The sequence below is a fragment of the Electrophorus electricus genome, chromosome 8 (genome assembly GCF_041902795.1).
Source record: "Electrophorus electricus isolate QZ-2024a chromosome 8, ASM4190279v1, whole genome shotgun sequence".
NCBI lineage: Eukaryota > Metazoa > Chordata > Actinopteri > Gymnotiformes > Gymnotidae > Electrophorus > Electrophorus electricus.
The window spans coordinates 23,140,265-23,153,077 of NC_137504.1; the positions used below are offsets into that span (position 1 = coordinate 23,140,265).

The 12,813-nt window shown below is 39.0% G+C and overlaps 1 protein-coding gene across 1 annotated transcript; it reads right to left on the reverse strand.

The window, feature by feature from the left end:
- Positions 1–6,969: 6,969 nt before the first annotated feature.
- timm8b (translocase of inner mitochondrial membrane 8 homolog B (yeast)) lies at positions 6,970–7,873 on the reverse strand. Its single transcript, XM_026998529.3, has 2 exons — positions 7,651–7,873; positions 6,970–7,559 (listed from the first exon to the last, which is right to left on the reverse strand). Exons 1-2 carry the CDS (start codon positions 7,765–7,767, stop codon positions 7,392–7,394), a joined length of 285 nt encoding a protein of 94 aa, XP_026854330.1. The 5' UTR covers positions 7,768–7,873; the 3' UTR covers positions 6,970–7,391.
- Positions 7,874–12,813: the final 4,940 nt, after the last annotated feature.

The following is a 12,813-nucleotide window of genomic DNA, read 5'->3' on the forward strand; positions in this document are numbered from 1 at the left end:
ATGTGGTAATTTACCATGAAGGTCCAATATCAGCTCTGGCAACAAGTCCCCCACGTTTCATTGCCAATAATGGCTTTGGCATGGAGTTTGTGTGATGAAGGTTGAGAATAAATGGTACTGACTGCACAAGGAGAAAGTTTGCCCTCTTTAGTGAACTAATTGCCTATTCTGTCTGGTGGGCATGTAAGTGCTTAGCCAGCTTGTCCAATATTTTTGAGAAACTAGCTGACATTTGGGGCTCAAAAGGTTTGGTGGAAAAGTCGGAATAACACATTCAGCCATCGCAAGTCAACCTGTATGACATTTAATAACAGATTCCAAAATATTTTCAATAGTACATACATTTACTGTCCAATTTGTGGATATACACACAGCTGCCATGCAATACCTACACCGTAATACTTACACGTATGCAATGTATTACATTGTAAATGTGCTATGACGTCAATGTGTAATATTGCACATTTGGTGTCACTGCAGTTAGTTGAAAAATTTAGTCTGGTTTGTTCCACTCCTCGTTGTGACCTATACTAATGAAAGAATGAGACCTTTGCATGCTCCTGCAGAAAATCATCTACAGTGTATGCTCACTGCAGTAGTTTCTCCTGGGCCCCCTCAGCCAAGATAGGAGTGCTGAATTCTCCTGCATCCAATAGGTATGACATAAAATGACCCGGCATCCTTTGTTCCTTTCAAGGGAGGTTTGTTAACATGACAGCGAAACGCTGCTCTGGGACAGCTCAGGGAGGCCCTCTCTCTTCAGTCCTTCAGTCGGAGTGATTCAGTAATGAGTCATCTGGCCTGCAACAGTCTAGTAATTTACTGATTTATACTGTTGTTTAATTGATTGTTGACAGAAGTATGTTTTTATTTTTTCATGTAAATTATGTTATAATCTTATAAACAGCAAAATCATATGTTGAAGTCCAGATATGAACAGTGTCCTAATTTGGCCCTAACGTATTCAATGAACACTAGTGATTTTGTGAACATTAGTGATCTTACAAACATTTTTGTTGCCAAATTAAGTGTATATTTACATTCCTTTATGTTAACGTCACTTTTCATGACTTGTGATAGCCGGCAGTGACTCAACTAGTGTGGCTTGACCCACCAGCGTTGCAGTCGGTGATGGCCAAAGCCCACATTCACCCATCTAAAGGAGAGAAACAGCAGAAGCCTGGTCCCTCCTCCCATCATAAATAAGGTAAACATGTTTCAAGAAGAAAAACCAGCCTCACCATAGCCACCAGGGTAAAGAGGCTGATGATACTACCATGTGTGTAGTCCTCTCCCAGCCTGCAAGAGCCAATGACAATGTCCTTTGCAGACCGTGTCTGGGCCCTGAGCTTGACACAGCTTTACCCCACCCACTGCCTGTCTGTCCTCTTCTGTGTCAACCCAGTTCCTATGATGCTCATGCAATAACTCAGATGAGCATAATCCGTTTGACACTAAAAACACCATATTAACATTTAGCATTCAGTGATGGGGTATTCCATTCAGCTTCATTCTATATAGATCTATATGATGGATGCTATCACAAATCAGCCCTACAGGGAGGAATAAAATGTCTAGGTGAGATTTACTTTCACAGTATTGAAGACCTTTCATGACTCTAAAAAGGAGAACATACAAACAAAAAAGGAACACATAAAACTAGATAGAAGCAACGTGTCAGATTCTGGATGGCTGAGACAAGTTCACTGCTGTCACTCCCACAGGTCACATCCTGTCTGTGAGTGTGTTTGCCAAAATTGCTTTTTAAAGTTCAGAATAACCATGTATGTTCCTCTGTTGAGTACACAGCCCACCACTATCATCTGCTGCTCAGATGTTGAGAAGTTCCATGGCGCTAAGAAATTACTTAAAACACAGGGGATGTCTATGACTCATCTTCTCACCAGTAAATGTGGTTGTATGGGGAGAGGTTCACGCTACTTTGTCCATGTTAAGTAATGGGGATTGCATACTTTTCTTCTCCCTGGGTAGCAAAGGGAGAGGCATTTCAAATGTAGCACTATCTCACATAGAAGTGAATCAGCACAAGTCAAGAAGAAAAATGACTTTCAAAACCTTCTAATGTATGAAGTGATGGGTAAGGTGAATTGTTTGCTCCAGGTTTAGATCATAGCATGCCTCTTCTCTCTCTCTCTCTCTCTCTCTCTCTCTCTGTCTCTCATTAATTCAAACTCAAACTCACATGAAACAACATATGCTAGAGTTTGGGTGATGCTCACTTACCCAATCCACATCAGGACACCAACCCCTCATTTACACTGCAGCAGAAGAACAATGAGTTCATACTTGTCCATTTAGGCAAAATATCATCCCTTAACATAACAATAACATAACAAAGGAAAAAGGGTTGAAGTGAAAAGGAAAGAATGATGGAGTGAAAGTAAATGCTGGTGAATAAATAGATAGGCAAAAGTGTTTATTATTGAGGGAAGATTAAATAAAATGACAGATAAAATCTTTATGCCTGGATTTAAAAACCACACACTGAGATCCATTAACCACAGGCAGTGACACTTTAGCTACTACATTCATTGTGCAGACTGAGTATGTGATACATAATCATCTTAAGTAAAATCCCTGACACACAAACATCAATCTTGTCAGTGTCACGTTCTTTTTTGTTTTTTTACCATGTCATAAAATATTCGTAACATGGACAAAACACATTACATATACAACTGGGCAAAGACATTAACTTTAGTTATTTTGTCATGGTGTACCATTCAAATAATAAAAAAAACAAAAAACAAAAAAACCCCAGATAAATAATGAAAAGCATGACTAAAATATTGTGTGGTGATTAGATTCATGGTACTCCTTATATAGTCTGCAAACTTGGATGTCCCCATCTGAACAGTGTGTGCTGTCTAAATATCCATAACTTCAGTAGATTATGTTGTCAACACAACTATTAGAGTAGGATTTACAATCCAGGTCACCCGTTATGTAAATGAAGAAAAGGGGAAGCCTGCCCCCAACTGGTGGAATAAGAATTTTATGCTTACTGCACAACTAGGTTCACTGAAATACAATGGGAAGTTGTTCATGTAAAAAAATCTGTTCTAGGCAATGAATTATACTTACAGCCAAATGTCAGACAGCATTAATGTGTTACAGTATTTAGTTCTACTTCACTTGAATCACCACTTATTCATCTGTTTGCTTTCTTATGAGCCAAACCAGCTACAAGGTTGCCTTATCCAGTCTTTGACCTGTCAAAGAATTGAACTGTTTCCTCTGAACAGTCTGTTTTGTGCTCTTTAATAAATCTTAGATGACATGAACACTGAAGGGGTGAGGGCGGGAGGGGCATTACAACACCTAGAAACGTCTCCGCCTTGGGCGCAGGGCAACCAAACGCAGGTAAACACAGCTTTCCCCAGGTGGCACATCGTGTGCTGGGTGACGAGACCCTCTGTTCACTAATAGCATATTATGATGACATCATGTTCTTTTGTTGTGCCTATGTGAGGTTCAAGTTTACAACAGACAGACCTCGGTTGGGGGAGTAATCAGCTGGTGAGGAAGAGGTGCTAGCACCTGTCCTGGCAATGTTGCAGTGGCTGCTTGCCCAGTTCTTCTGAAAGCAGAACAGACAAGGATTTGTGTCATCTGGCTTCAGCATTTAGGCCTCAAAGGAAATGCCTTTATTGTTACCTGTCACATGCTGTTACCTGTCAAGATAAAAAATAACAAATGTAGTACTGACAGCACTGGAAATCCTTTTTACATTGCCTATTTGTTCTTGATTAATAGCAAACTAATGGAACATTCTAGATGATGGGAGCGGGTCTTTAGAAAGAAAAAAACCTTCAGCATAGCAACTACTCTGGTAACAATTGTTTATCTATTAATTGTATTTTTGACCCATGAGATCATAGGGAATCCTTCCCCAAATCCTTCCATTCTAAAAGTGTAAGCTTTTAAAATTGCTCTCTTTACTGATATTGCCTTGCTTTGTTTCAAGACGATTCAGCTCTGGAAGACTGACCCAACAAATCAGTCAAAGCCACTGGAGCTCCACGGGAGGAGGCTTGGATTTCCACGCCGGCGTCTTTGTAGTGGCAGCTCCACACAGATCCTGCTGTCCTCCGGGTGTCAGCCTCACAGTCCACAGTATCTGCTATGAGCTTGAGACACTGGGCCCTTTCTCTTAGAATGCAGGAAGAGACCCAGATCGTGCCAGGTTTAGATCCTGTTATCCTCAGGTTTTTAATTAAGAACTTGTTGATCTCAAGGCTTCAGCTACACAGTGAGTCTTTGTAAAGGACAAGGATCTGGCTCTGTTTCCACACAATAATGAAAAAGGGATATGAAGGATGAATGTGATAATGTTACTTCATCTTTACATTAAGGTTTAGAATGGTAATCTCAAAATGGACACATATATTGGAGGACTTAATGAAGACAGACAAAAGTCTTCATCAGCTGGGCCAGGCGCTATTTCTTAATGTTCATCTATGGGCAATACTGCAGATCATGAAAAGCCTAAACATGCATACAAACAGAGGATTGTATAATGTGAAATTCACTTGTTTTTTTCCTGGACTTGACAAAAAAAATTACATTTAAATGTAACTAATGTACTGTTAGACATCTTTACATTTTAATAGCTAACCAGAAACCAAAGGGCTGAAATCAATTTGCATATTACTTTGATACACATGATTAATAACAAAATAATTAATGATACAAAATGGAAGTTAGCTTTTTAATCTAACTGACAGGAGGAAGAACAAGAAAGCATGAAAATGACATATGAACATTCTCCTTCTGCTGTGAGTTTCTGAAAGGCAACTTTGATCATTCTGCTGCCTGCTTCAAAACAACAGTGCCTGATCATTTTCCCCCCCAGAAGCACTTCTTTCAAAAAACATTGTTTGAAGTAGGATCTGAGGTGTGTTGAAAACCCTGATAAAGGTTGGATGGAGGTCAACTTCAGAAGCCTGTTGTCTCCGTCTTCAGTCAAAATGTTTACTGTCTGAGAATCTGAAGATGAAGGCATTCATACCAAGCAATTATTTTGTTTTCAGTGACCAGCTACAGTCAGTGTGCTCTGTTCACTCTGTCATTTGTAGGCCATTTTTTATGTATTCAGTAGCACAGATGTGGACACACACGGGTACTCACAACTGTACATCCTTGTTCGTTCGCACGCACGCACACACACACACACAATCTTTCTGGCCATAAAACAGACAAAAAAAGAGTATGTGTTGTCCTGCCAGCTTACATCAACCTTCAGCTGGCATGCTGGTGAAGATTCAATGTGGGCTTCCTGCAGGCCTGGATAAGCACTACACTCACCTATCTGCTTCCTGTCTTTAATTATGTCTGTTGACAGACACCCTACCTACCAGACATGCACACACAAATCCATCAAAGGCCACGCTGTGCTGAATGCACTGATAAATCAAAGAGGCCAGAGCCTTTGGCTCCTGTGTAGACCTCCTTAGCTCTGTGCCTAAATCCAACATGTCAAGCCTCTGTTGCAAATAGTGTTGTGGAGGCAAAACTTGGGTTTTAGCTATGTTACGGTTAATTTGCTTTTATGTTCCTTGAGGAAGACTTTAAATTACACATGATTATATATGGGCTTTCAGAATTACAAGACAAATGTGCTAGACATATATACTGAACTGATTTTGCCCACATATGTATTTTTTAAGTTATAGCATGTGGCTTTTTGTTTGCTTCCTTCTTCAGAAAAGGTCAAAGCATGCTATACTGATAGGAAGTGCAGAAATGTTGGATATGAGAAAACCTGTTGGTGTGTGTGTGGAGCAGGGGAGCATATGTTGTCTTTCCAACCTCTGTCAAACACTGTATGAGCAAAGGAGTTAAGCTGCATTTGCTGTCAGATCAGATAGTCTTCACCGGAAAAGAGCCAATGAGCCAATGAACATGAAAACACCTTGAGAATAACAGTTTTGACATGGCTCATCAAAAATCTTGGAGCTACTGTATAAGCAATTACATGCTGATGTCCAACTACTATCAATACTGATGTGCTTACCATCTGAGAATTTATTTTGTGAAAATGTATAAAAGCCAAAGGTGTTTTGTATTCAGAGGTTTTCTTCAAAATATTCACATCTGTGTTGCGGATTTAAACCAAACTTATTACAAGGTTAGAGAACAATCCAGCCTAAAACAGGACAAGCAAAACAAAAACTTACAAAAGCGACAATATTCTATAAAGTTTAATTAACTTAATTAAAGCTCCTTTTCTCAGATACCATTAATATCTTCAAGTTTTAGACAACACCACAGCAACAGAATAATTATTTGGGAAAGGAGTGAATATTTTAAACATGTTTTCTTTTAGCAAAATTCCCAAGTGATCAGAGTACTGATTGAACAAGATGTATTCATGTTCTTTCTGGTTATCCTAAACAGCACAGTGTAACTGTACCAAAATCCAGAAATTTCAGCTGGGACTCATGGGGTAATTATCAACAGCCGTGACAGGTAGTTGGAGAACTCTATGATCATTGTGACACCAGGAAGTCCATAATTTGCTAAGCGGCTTCATAACACATTAAAAAGTATTTAGATTAAAAACTTTAACTGTAATACATGTGCAATTACCTAGTAAAATGATGCCTATGGCAGATTGGCACCTTCATGTATGCTTTGTTTATTGAATTATTTTCTGTACTGCTTTGCAGTTCTTTAATAAAGGCAAATCTTTCCAATTAAAAGAATTGTCCTTTATGTTCCAGATCACTTTAAGCATACAATTAATGTAACTTTTATGAGTCACTATTGTATTAGTAACAAAATGGCCCATTTATTAAATAACTCAGAGCTAGATGCAACAGTAGGCTAAGTAACTTCTTCGACCCAATAAATGCACCCAAGTAAGAGCAATTCAATCATGTTTGCTTGCAATTCATAAATACATACATACATACATACAAACAAACAAACGAGTGTAAACAAAAATTACCACTTGCCAAATCACCCATTCAGTTTTATTAAGAAATCGTTACAAATCTTCACATTACTTTTGAGTTGCTAAAGATCCTGGACCGTTATGCAGGAATTCTTGCCTGCAAGAAAGTGATGACGGCTAAAGTATCTATAAAACAAACATTTCGGTACTAAGGTCTGCTGAGAACTGTCCACAGTTGTTCTGCAATGAATAATTAGCAATGGATTAACAAAACCAAAGCAGTGAAATCTACAGCCTTTGCGTCTGGGATAGGATGTTTGTTCTGTCCTCACACACGATATATTTCGGCCCACGCCAATTATATATCAATCATTTTACACCTTTAACTTATATTAAAACACGGTAGAGAAACAGAGACAGGGCGTTAAATATGTTTCTTAAAATGTCTAGTTGTCCTTGAAGTCACATTCCTTCAGTGTGTGCCTTTTTGAACCATCTGCGAGAAGCGATTAGTTATGGTCAGAGTTGTGTCGATGAAACGCTCCACACAGTTCACGAGGCACGTCTCTGTCCTCGAATCCAGCTTCGTGCTCGGTTTATCCATGCATTTGTCCCAGCATGCATCCGTAAAATTGTGAACCTATTAAATAACAAATTTTAGATCCAGCTCAACTACGAAATGACATGCCGATTAAGTGACCTTAGCAAGTGGCTTAGCTTTATCGACTTACCTGTGCTTGAAACTGAGCTTTCTGTTGCTCCACGGCAATCAGTCGCTGAAGTTCCGAAGTGTCGGCATTCTCAGTGGAACTGGCAGATGACATATCAAAACTACTAAAATCAGCCATTGTCTGTATGATATTTTCTAAATAGTCTAAGAAACGTTAGCTACTTTCGAAGGGTAAAGGACCACGGCTAAAGTACCATGCGTCGAGAAAGCACTTCCGCCGTGGGAATATGACGTCACGGAATAGACTGGCGCGGGGGGGGGGGGGGGGTCAAATCAATCTCTGCAACTTTAATAATCATGAAATCAGAAGGAACATTCGTCGCATACAATATTAATTTCACCAGAGTTTTAGTTTGATATTTAAATCCATGTAATTCTCCAGAACAATAGGTGGCAGCACGGAGAGAAAGTCGAACTCGTGTGAGAGGAGTGATCAGACCCGAGTCCCGTTTTTTTTTTTTTTTTTTTTTTTTTAGAAAGTGCGCTTTCTAATGTGCTATTTCACCTGAGAAAAATCTGTGCTGCTGGACAAGGGCACACTAGATGAAATCAATAAGTAGTGTTTTGTTGATTTAAAAAAAATCATACTTAATAAACCTCAAAGTTTGGATTGTATTAAGGCTTTCCCGAGTTAAAAGTAACGAGGGAATAAAAGGGTTTTCATTTGAAGTGGAATCATTGTTTGCTGACCTGGCTCAATTAATGCTAAGTCATCTGGTTGATGTGAGCCTAATCAAATGTAACCAGACACAAGGCATGTCTGCTATCAGCTATGGTGGAGTGAATACTGTTATGCATCGCATTCCGCTAGATAATCTATTAACACAATGGTGAGCTTCAATTACAGATTTCATAGTAATACTTCCCAATACCAGTTTCATAGTAGTGTCTTTCATATTTGATAGTAATTCATTAATGTTTATCACTTAACTCCAAAAATATTTCTGAGTTATGAGCAGCTATTAGGGCTCTACAAAATTGTAAAATCAACAGCATCAGAGGAAAAAAACATAGGTCCAGACAAGGCTGTGAATATCTAATCTTTTTAATCTTAGTCCTCTCCAGTTCCATGCTTTACAGCATAAAACAATTTAAAAATATGTATAAAGTAAAAAGCACCATTGCCCCAGCTTTTGTTTCTCTTATTTTACTCTGTTATACTTGTTTCTCTTATTGTACTGATCATGTTTTTCTCTGGTGATCTAAAACTAAAGCAGAGATAAAACTATGTTTTCCTCTCTGGCATTGAAATTTCTTAATAATTCCCTGTTTGCACAGATCATGCAGTGTTTGCACAGATCCTCTCTGTTAACAGAAGACTGAAGGCTTCTATACATGGAGCTGGCCATCGCCCTGTTGCAGAATGCTGACACAGCCACCCATTCATGCTTTTGTCTTAACCCGAGGAATGTAGCACGCCTGTGTGTGGTCATCTGTGGCCTCCTTGGTCTGTAACAATGGCAATCAAAGGCAGGCATGGATACGGTGTTGTTTAGGCTACAATTATTTAAAAACAGTTCTCTTTTTTCTCCTACAGTCAGAAATTGATAATAGAAGTAACGTTCCTTCTGACCTACTGTCAGAAACAGGACCACTTAATAACCACTCAACATCAAGATACTTGCTGCTCAAATGCTATTGCAACTTTTGTGAATGAAGGTATTGAGATATGGGACTCATCTTTGTAATATAATGTATAATAAAGAGGAAAAGAATAGAAAACAGGGCACAAATAAGATTTTTTATCAGTAATGAGCAGTTTTTTCCCCTATCACTGTCACAACCTGGCTGCCACCCAGTTAACCACACACACCTGCACACACTCCTGTTATCACTCCTGTTATCCAGTCACCCACTAATTAGTACATTGTGTACACCTGCTTTTTGTTTACTTTTGAGTAATCTGTCTTTGTATTAGCCTCCATGTTATTCCTGCTTGCTTCCATGCCTGCATCCTACTGCTAGCTTCAAAGCTTGCCTGGTTATCCATTTGGCTGTTCCTCCTACTCATAGACATCTTTTGTTTGTGCGTCCTTTCCTTTATTTAATGAACCTCTGCCTGCTGCTCCACTCATGCATCACTCCCTCACTCCAGTGCTATTTCACAATCATTTTATATAGGCTGTATGCATTGTCTCCCCTTGGGTAGATCTTTAGGTGTGCAATTTGCTGTGTAGAGTGTTTATTGGTAATGGTTGGAGTTTTTCGCAGCTGTAACTCATAGCAAGCTTATGTTTTTATGTAAAGCGCTCTGGTGCATTGTAATCAGTATTAGGAACCTTAGCTAAATACTCTTTTAACCACAATACCCGATCTTCATCCTAAACTCTGGCCTTTTTCCCCTTGGAGTTGCTAGCTCCTATCTCTGTATGTTTCATTACCATCAGGATTGTGTTGGGGTGTCCCTTGCCTGCTAGTAAATGTTTGGTTCTCCCACCCTGGTAAAATGAGAGTGACACTGCACTTAAGGCAAGGCAAGTTTATTTGTGTAGCACTTTTCATACACAGTGATGATTCAGTGTTACACAGATATAAAATAATAAAATAAATAATAAAGCTTATTACATCCCATGATCCATCACCTCAAGGCATTAATATTGTTCCAATCTATATACCATAGGTGTAGTTTTGGGTAGGGGATGGGAGGGCATGTTGAGTAGTGTGAGTGGTGTAACCCCCAAAAATTGAAAATAAACCTTTGCTACTGCTCTCTCTCTCTCTCTCTCTCTCTCTCATATATATATATATATATATATATATATATATATATATATATATATATATATATATATATATATATATATATATATATATGCTTACTGCCTGGCCAAAAAAAAAAGGTCACACACTCTAATATTTCATTGGACCGCCTTTAGCTTTGATTATGGCATGCATTGATTATGGCATGCATGAATTTTTCCCCAAGATCTGTATTGATGATGGGAGATTTGGACCACTGCGCAAAGTCTTCTCCAGCACATCCCAAAGATTATCAATGGGTTTCAGGTCTGAACTCTGTGGTGGCCAATCCATATGTGAAAATTATGTCTCATGCTCCCTAAATCACTCTTTCACAATTTGAGCCCAATGAATCCTGGCATTGTCATCTTGGAATATGCCCGTGCCATCAAGGAAGAAAAAATCCACTGGTGGAATAGTCTGGTCATTCAGTATATTCAGGTAGTCAGCTGATGTCATTCTTTGGGCACATAACGTTGCTTAACCTAGACCAGACCAACTGCAGCAACCCCAGATCATAGTACTGCCCTCACAGGCTTGTACAGTAGGCACTAGACATGATGGGTGCATCACTTCAGCCACCTCTCTTCTTACCCTGATGCGCCCATCACTCTGGAACAGGGTAAATCTGGACTCATCAGACCACATGACCTTCTTCCATTGCTCCAGAGTCCAATCTTTATGCTCCCTAGAAAATTGAAGCAGTTTTTGCCGGTTTGCCTCACTGACAAGTGGTTTTCTTAAAGCTACACATCTGTTTAGTCCCAATTCCTTGAGTTCCCTTCATACTGTGCGTTTGGAAATGCTCTTACTTTCACTTTTAAACATTTGATCTCACCACACGTTTAAGTGATCGCCAATCACGATTTTTTTCTGACCACATTCGTTCCTTGAAGATGATATTTCCCCACTGTCCTTCCACTTTTTAATAATGCATTGGACAGTTCTTAACCCGATTTTAGTAGTTTCAGCAATCTCCATAGATGTCTGCTTGATGTATGCCAATAATTTGACCCTTCTGAAACTGATTAACATCTTTTCCACGACCACAGGATGTGTCTTTCGACATGGTTGTTTAACAAATTAGAAGCTTCTCGCTACATCAGTTAGGGTTAAATAACTTGTTGCCAGCTGAAACATAATCAGCCATGTAGCAATTATCCAATGGGAGGCTCTTACCTATTTGCTTAGTTAAATCCAGGTGGTGGCCTTTTTTTTTTTTGGCCAGGCAGTGTACTGGGCAGGTTTTTAACAGGCTACATGTACAGTAAGATCACAGTCAGGCTACCCATAGCTGGCATTTCTGCCCTGTTTTCTGCTATTTTAACCACAATGACATTGGACTTTGCGAGGCTATTCAGTGTTATGGGGGATTTAATTAAGGTCATGAAAACTTAAAATGCATGGAAATGTGATGCCCATAACTACAGAACCATATCTTCCAAAGTATTGTAATTATGACCAATTCAGCATAGTTTTTGGTACAGTTTGGTTTACGGTACAGTTTACTCAGTTATTTAGATGCTTGAACATTGATTTCAATTTAATCAAAGACACCAAAGAGTGCACCTGAGGTAAGGTTGTCAAAAGAAAAGAAATAAAAGTGTCCTATTGAAAGTGTTAGGTCACAAAGACACACTGGAAGGAGATTCAGTGTGCCTTGACATAGATTCACTTGACATTGGACTTAATCTAATGTGGACCATTTCCTAAATTGAGTTGGACACCCCTACTCTAAGTGGACAAGTGGAGTCATAATACTCCAAGCCTTGTTCAAGCTGTTTTGGATCTTTTCTCCTTACACATTGCGTCAATGCACAAACAATAATGACCACTGAATGTGTGCTTTAAAGCGCAACTCCCAATTAATTAATCATGTTTTTCCAAAGAATCTAATGCAGATGTCAATGCATATTTTCCTATTGCAACACTATTCAGTTGAGCAACCTTTTGAACTTAAGTTCCACTAAGGAAGCCTTTCAAAACCACTTAGTTCTTAGATCTTTTCTTCTTGCCATCATAATTGAAAAACAACATGTCTATCATACAATACACCTGTCTGGAAGCATCTGCACATATTTCCCCACTTATTCAGGGTTTCCTTTCATTTGTCACCCCTCCGTATAGATTCAAAAAGCAATTATTGCATCACTGGGTGGTTAAACCTTTTGATCTGTGTTAGCAATGAAAATCTTGACATCCATTTGCTCTTTGTGTTTCACTGTAGCATTTTGTTTTGAATGACAGGGCTTTCTGAATGACAACAAAAAGTTAGGCCTCACAATGAGGTGTGATATCTTTATGATTTTACCATGAAGGTAAATATCACCAACTTTTGTACGGAATTGTCGTGAGGCCTCTAAGGGGTTATCATACAAAAGGTGTTTGGGCACAAACTTACACATGCACATGTGCCGAATTAAAA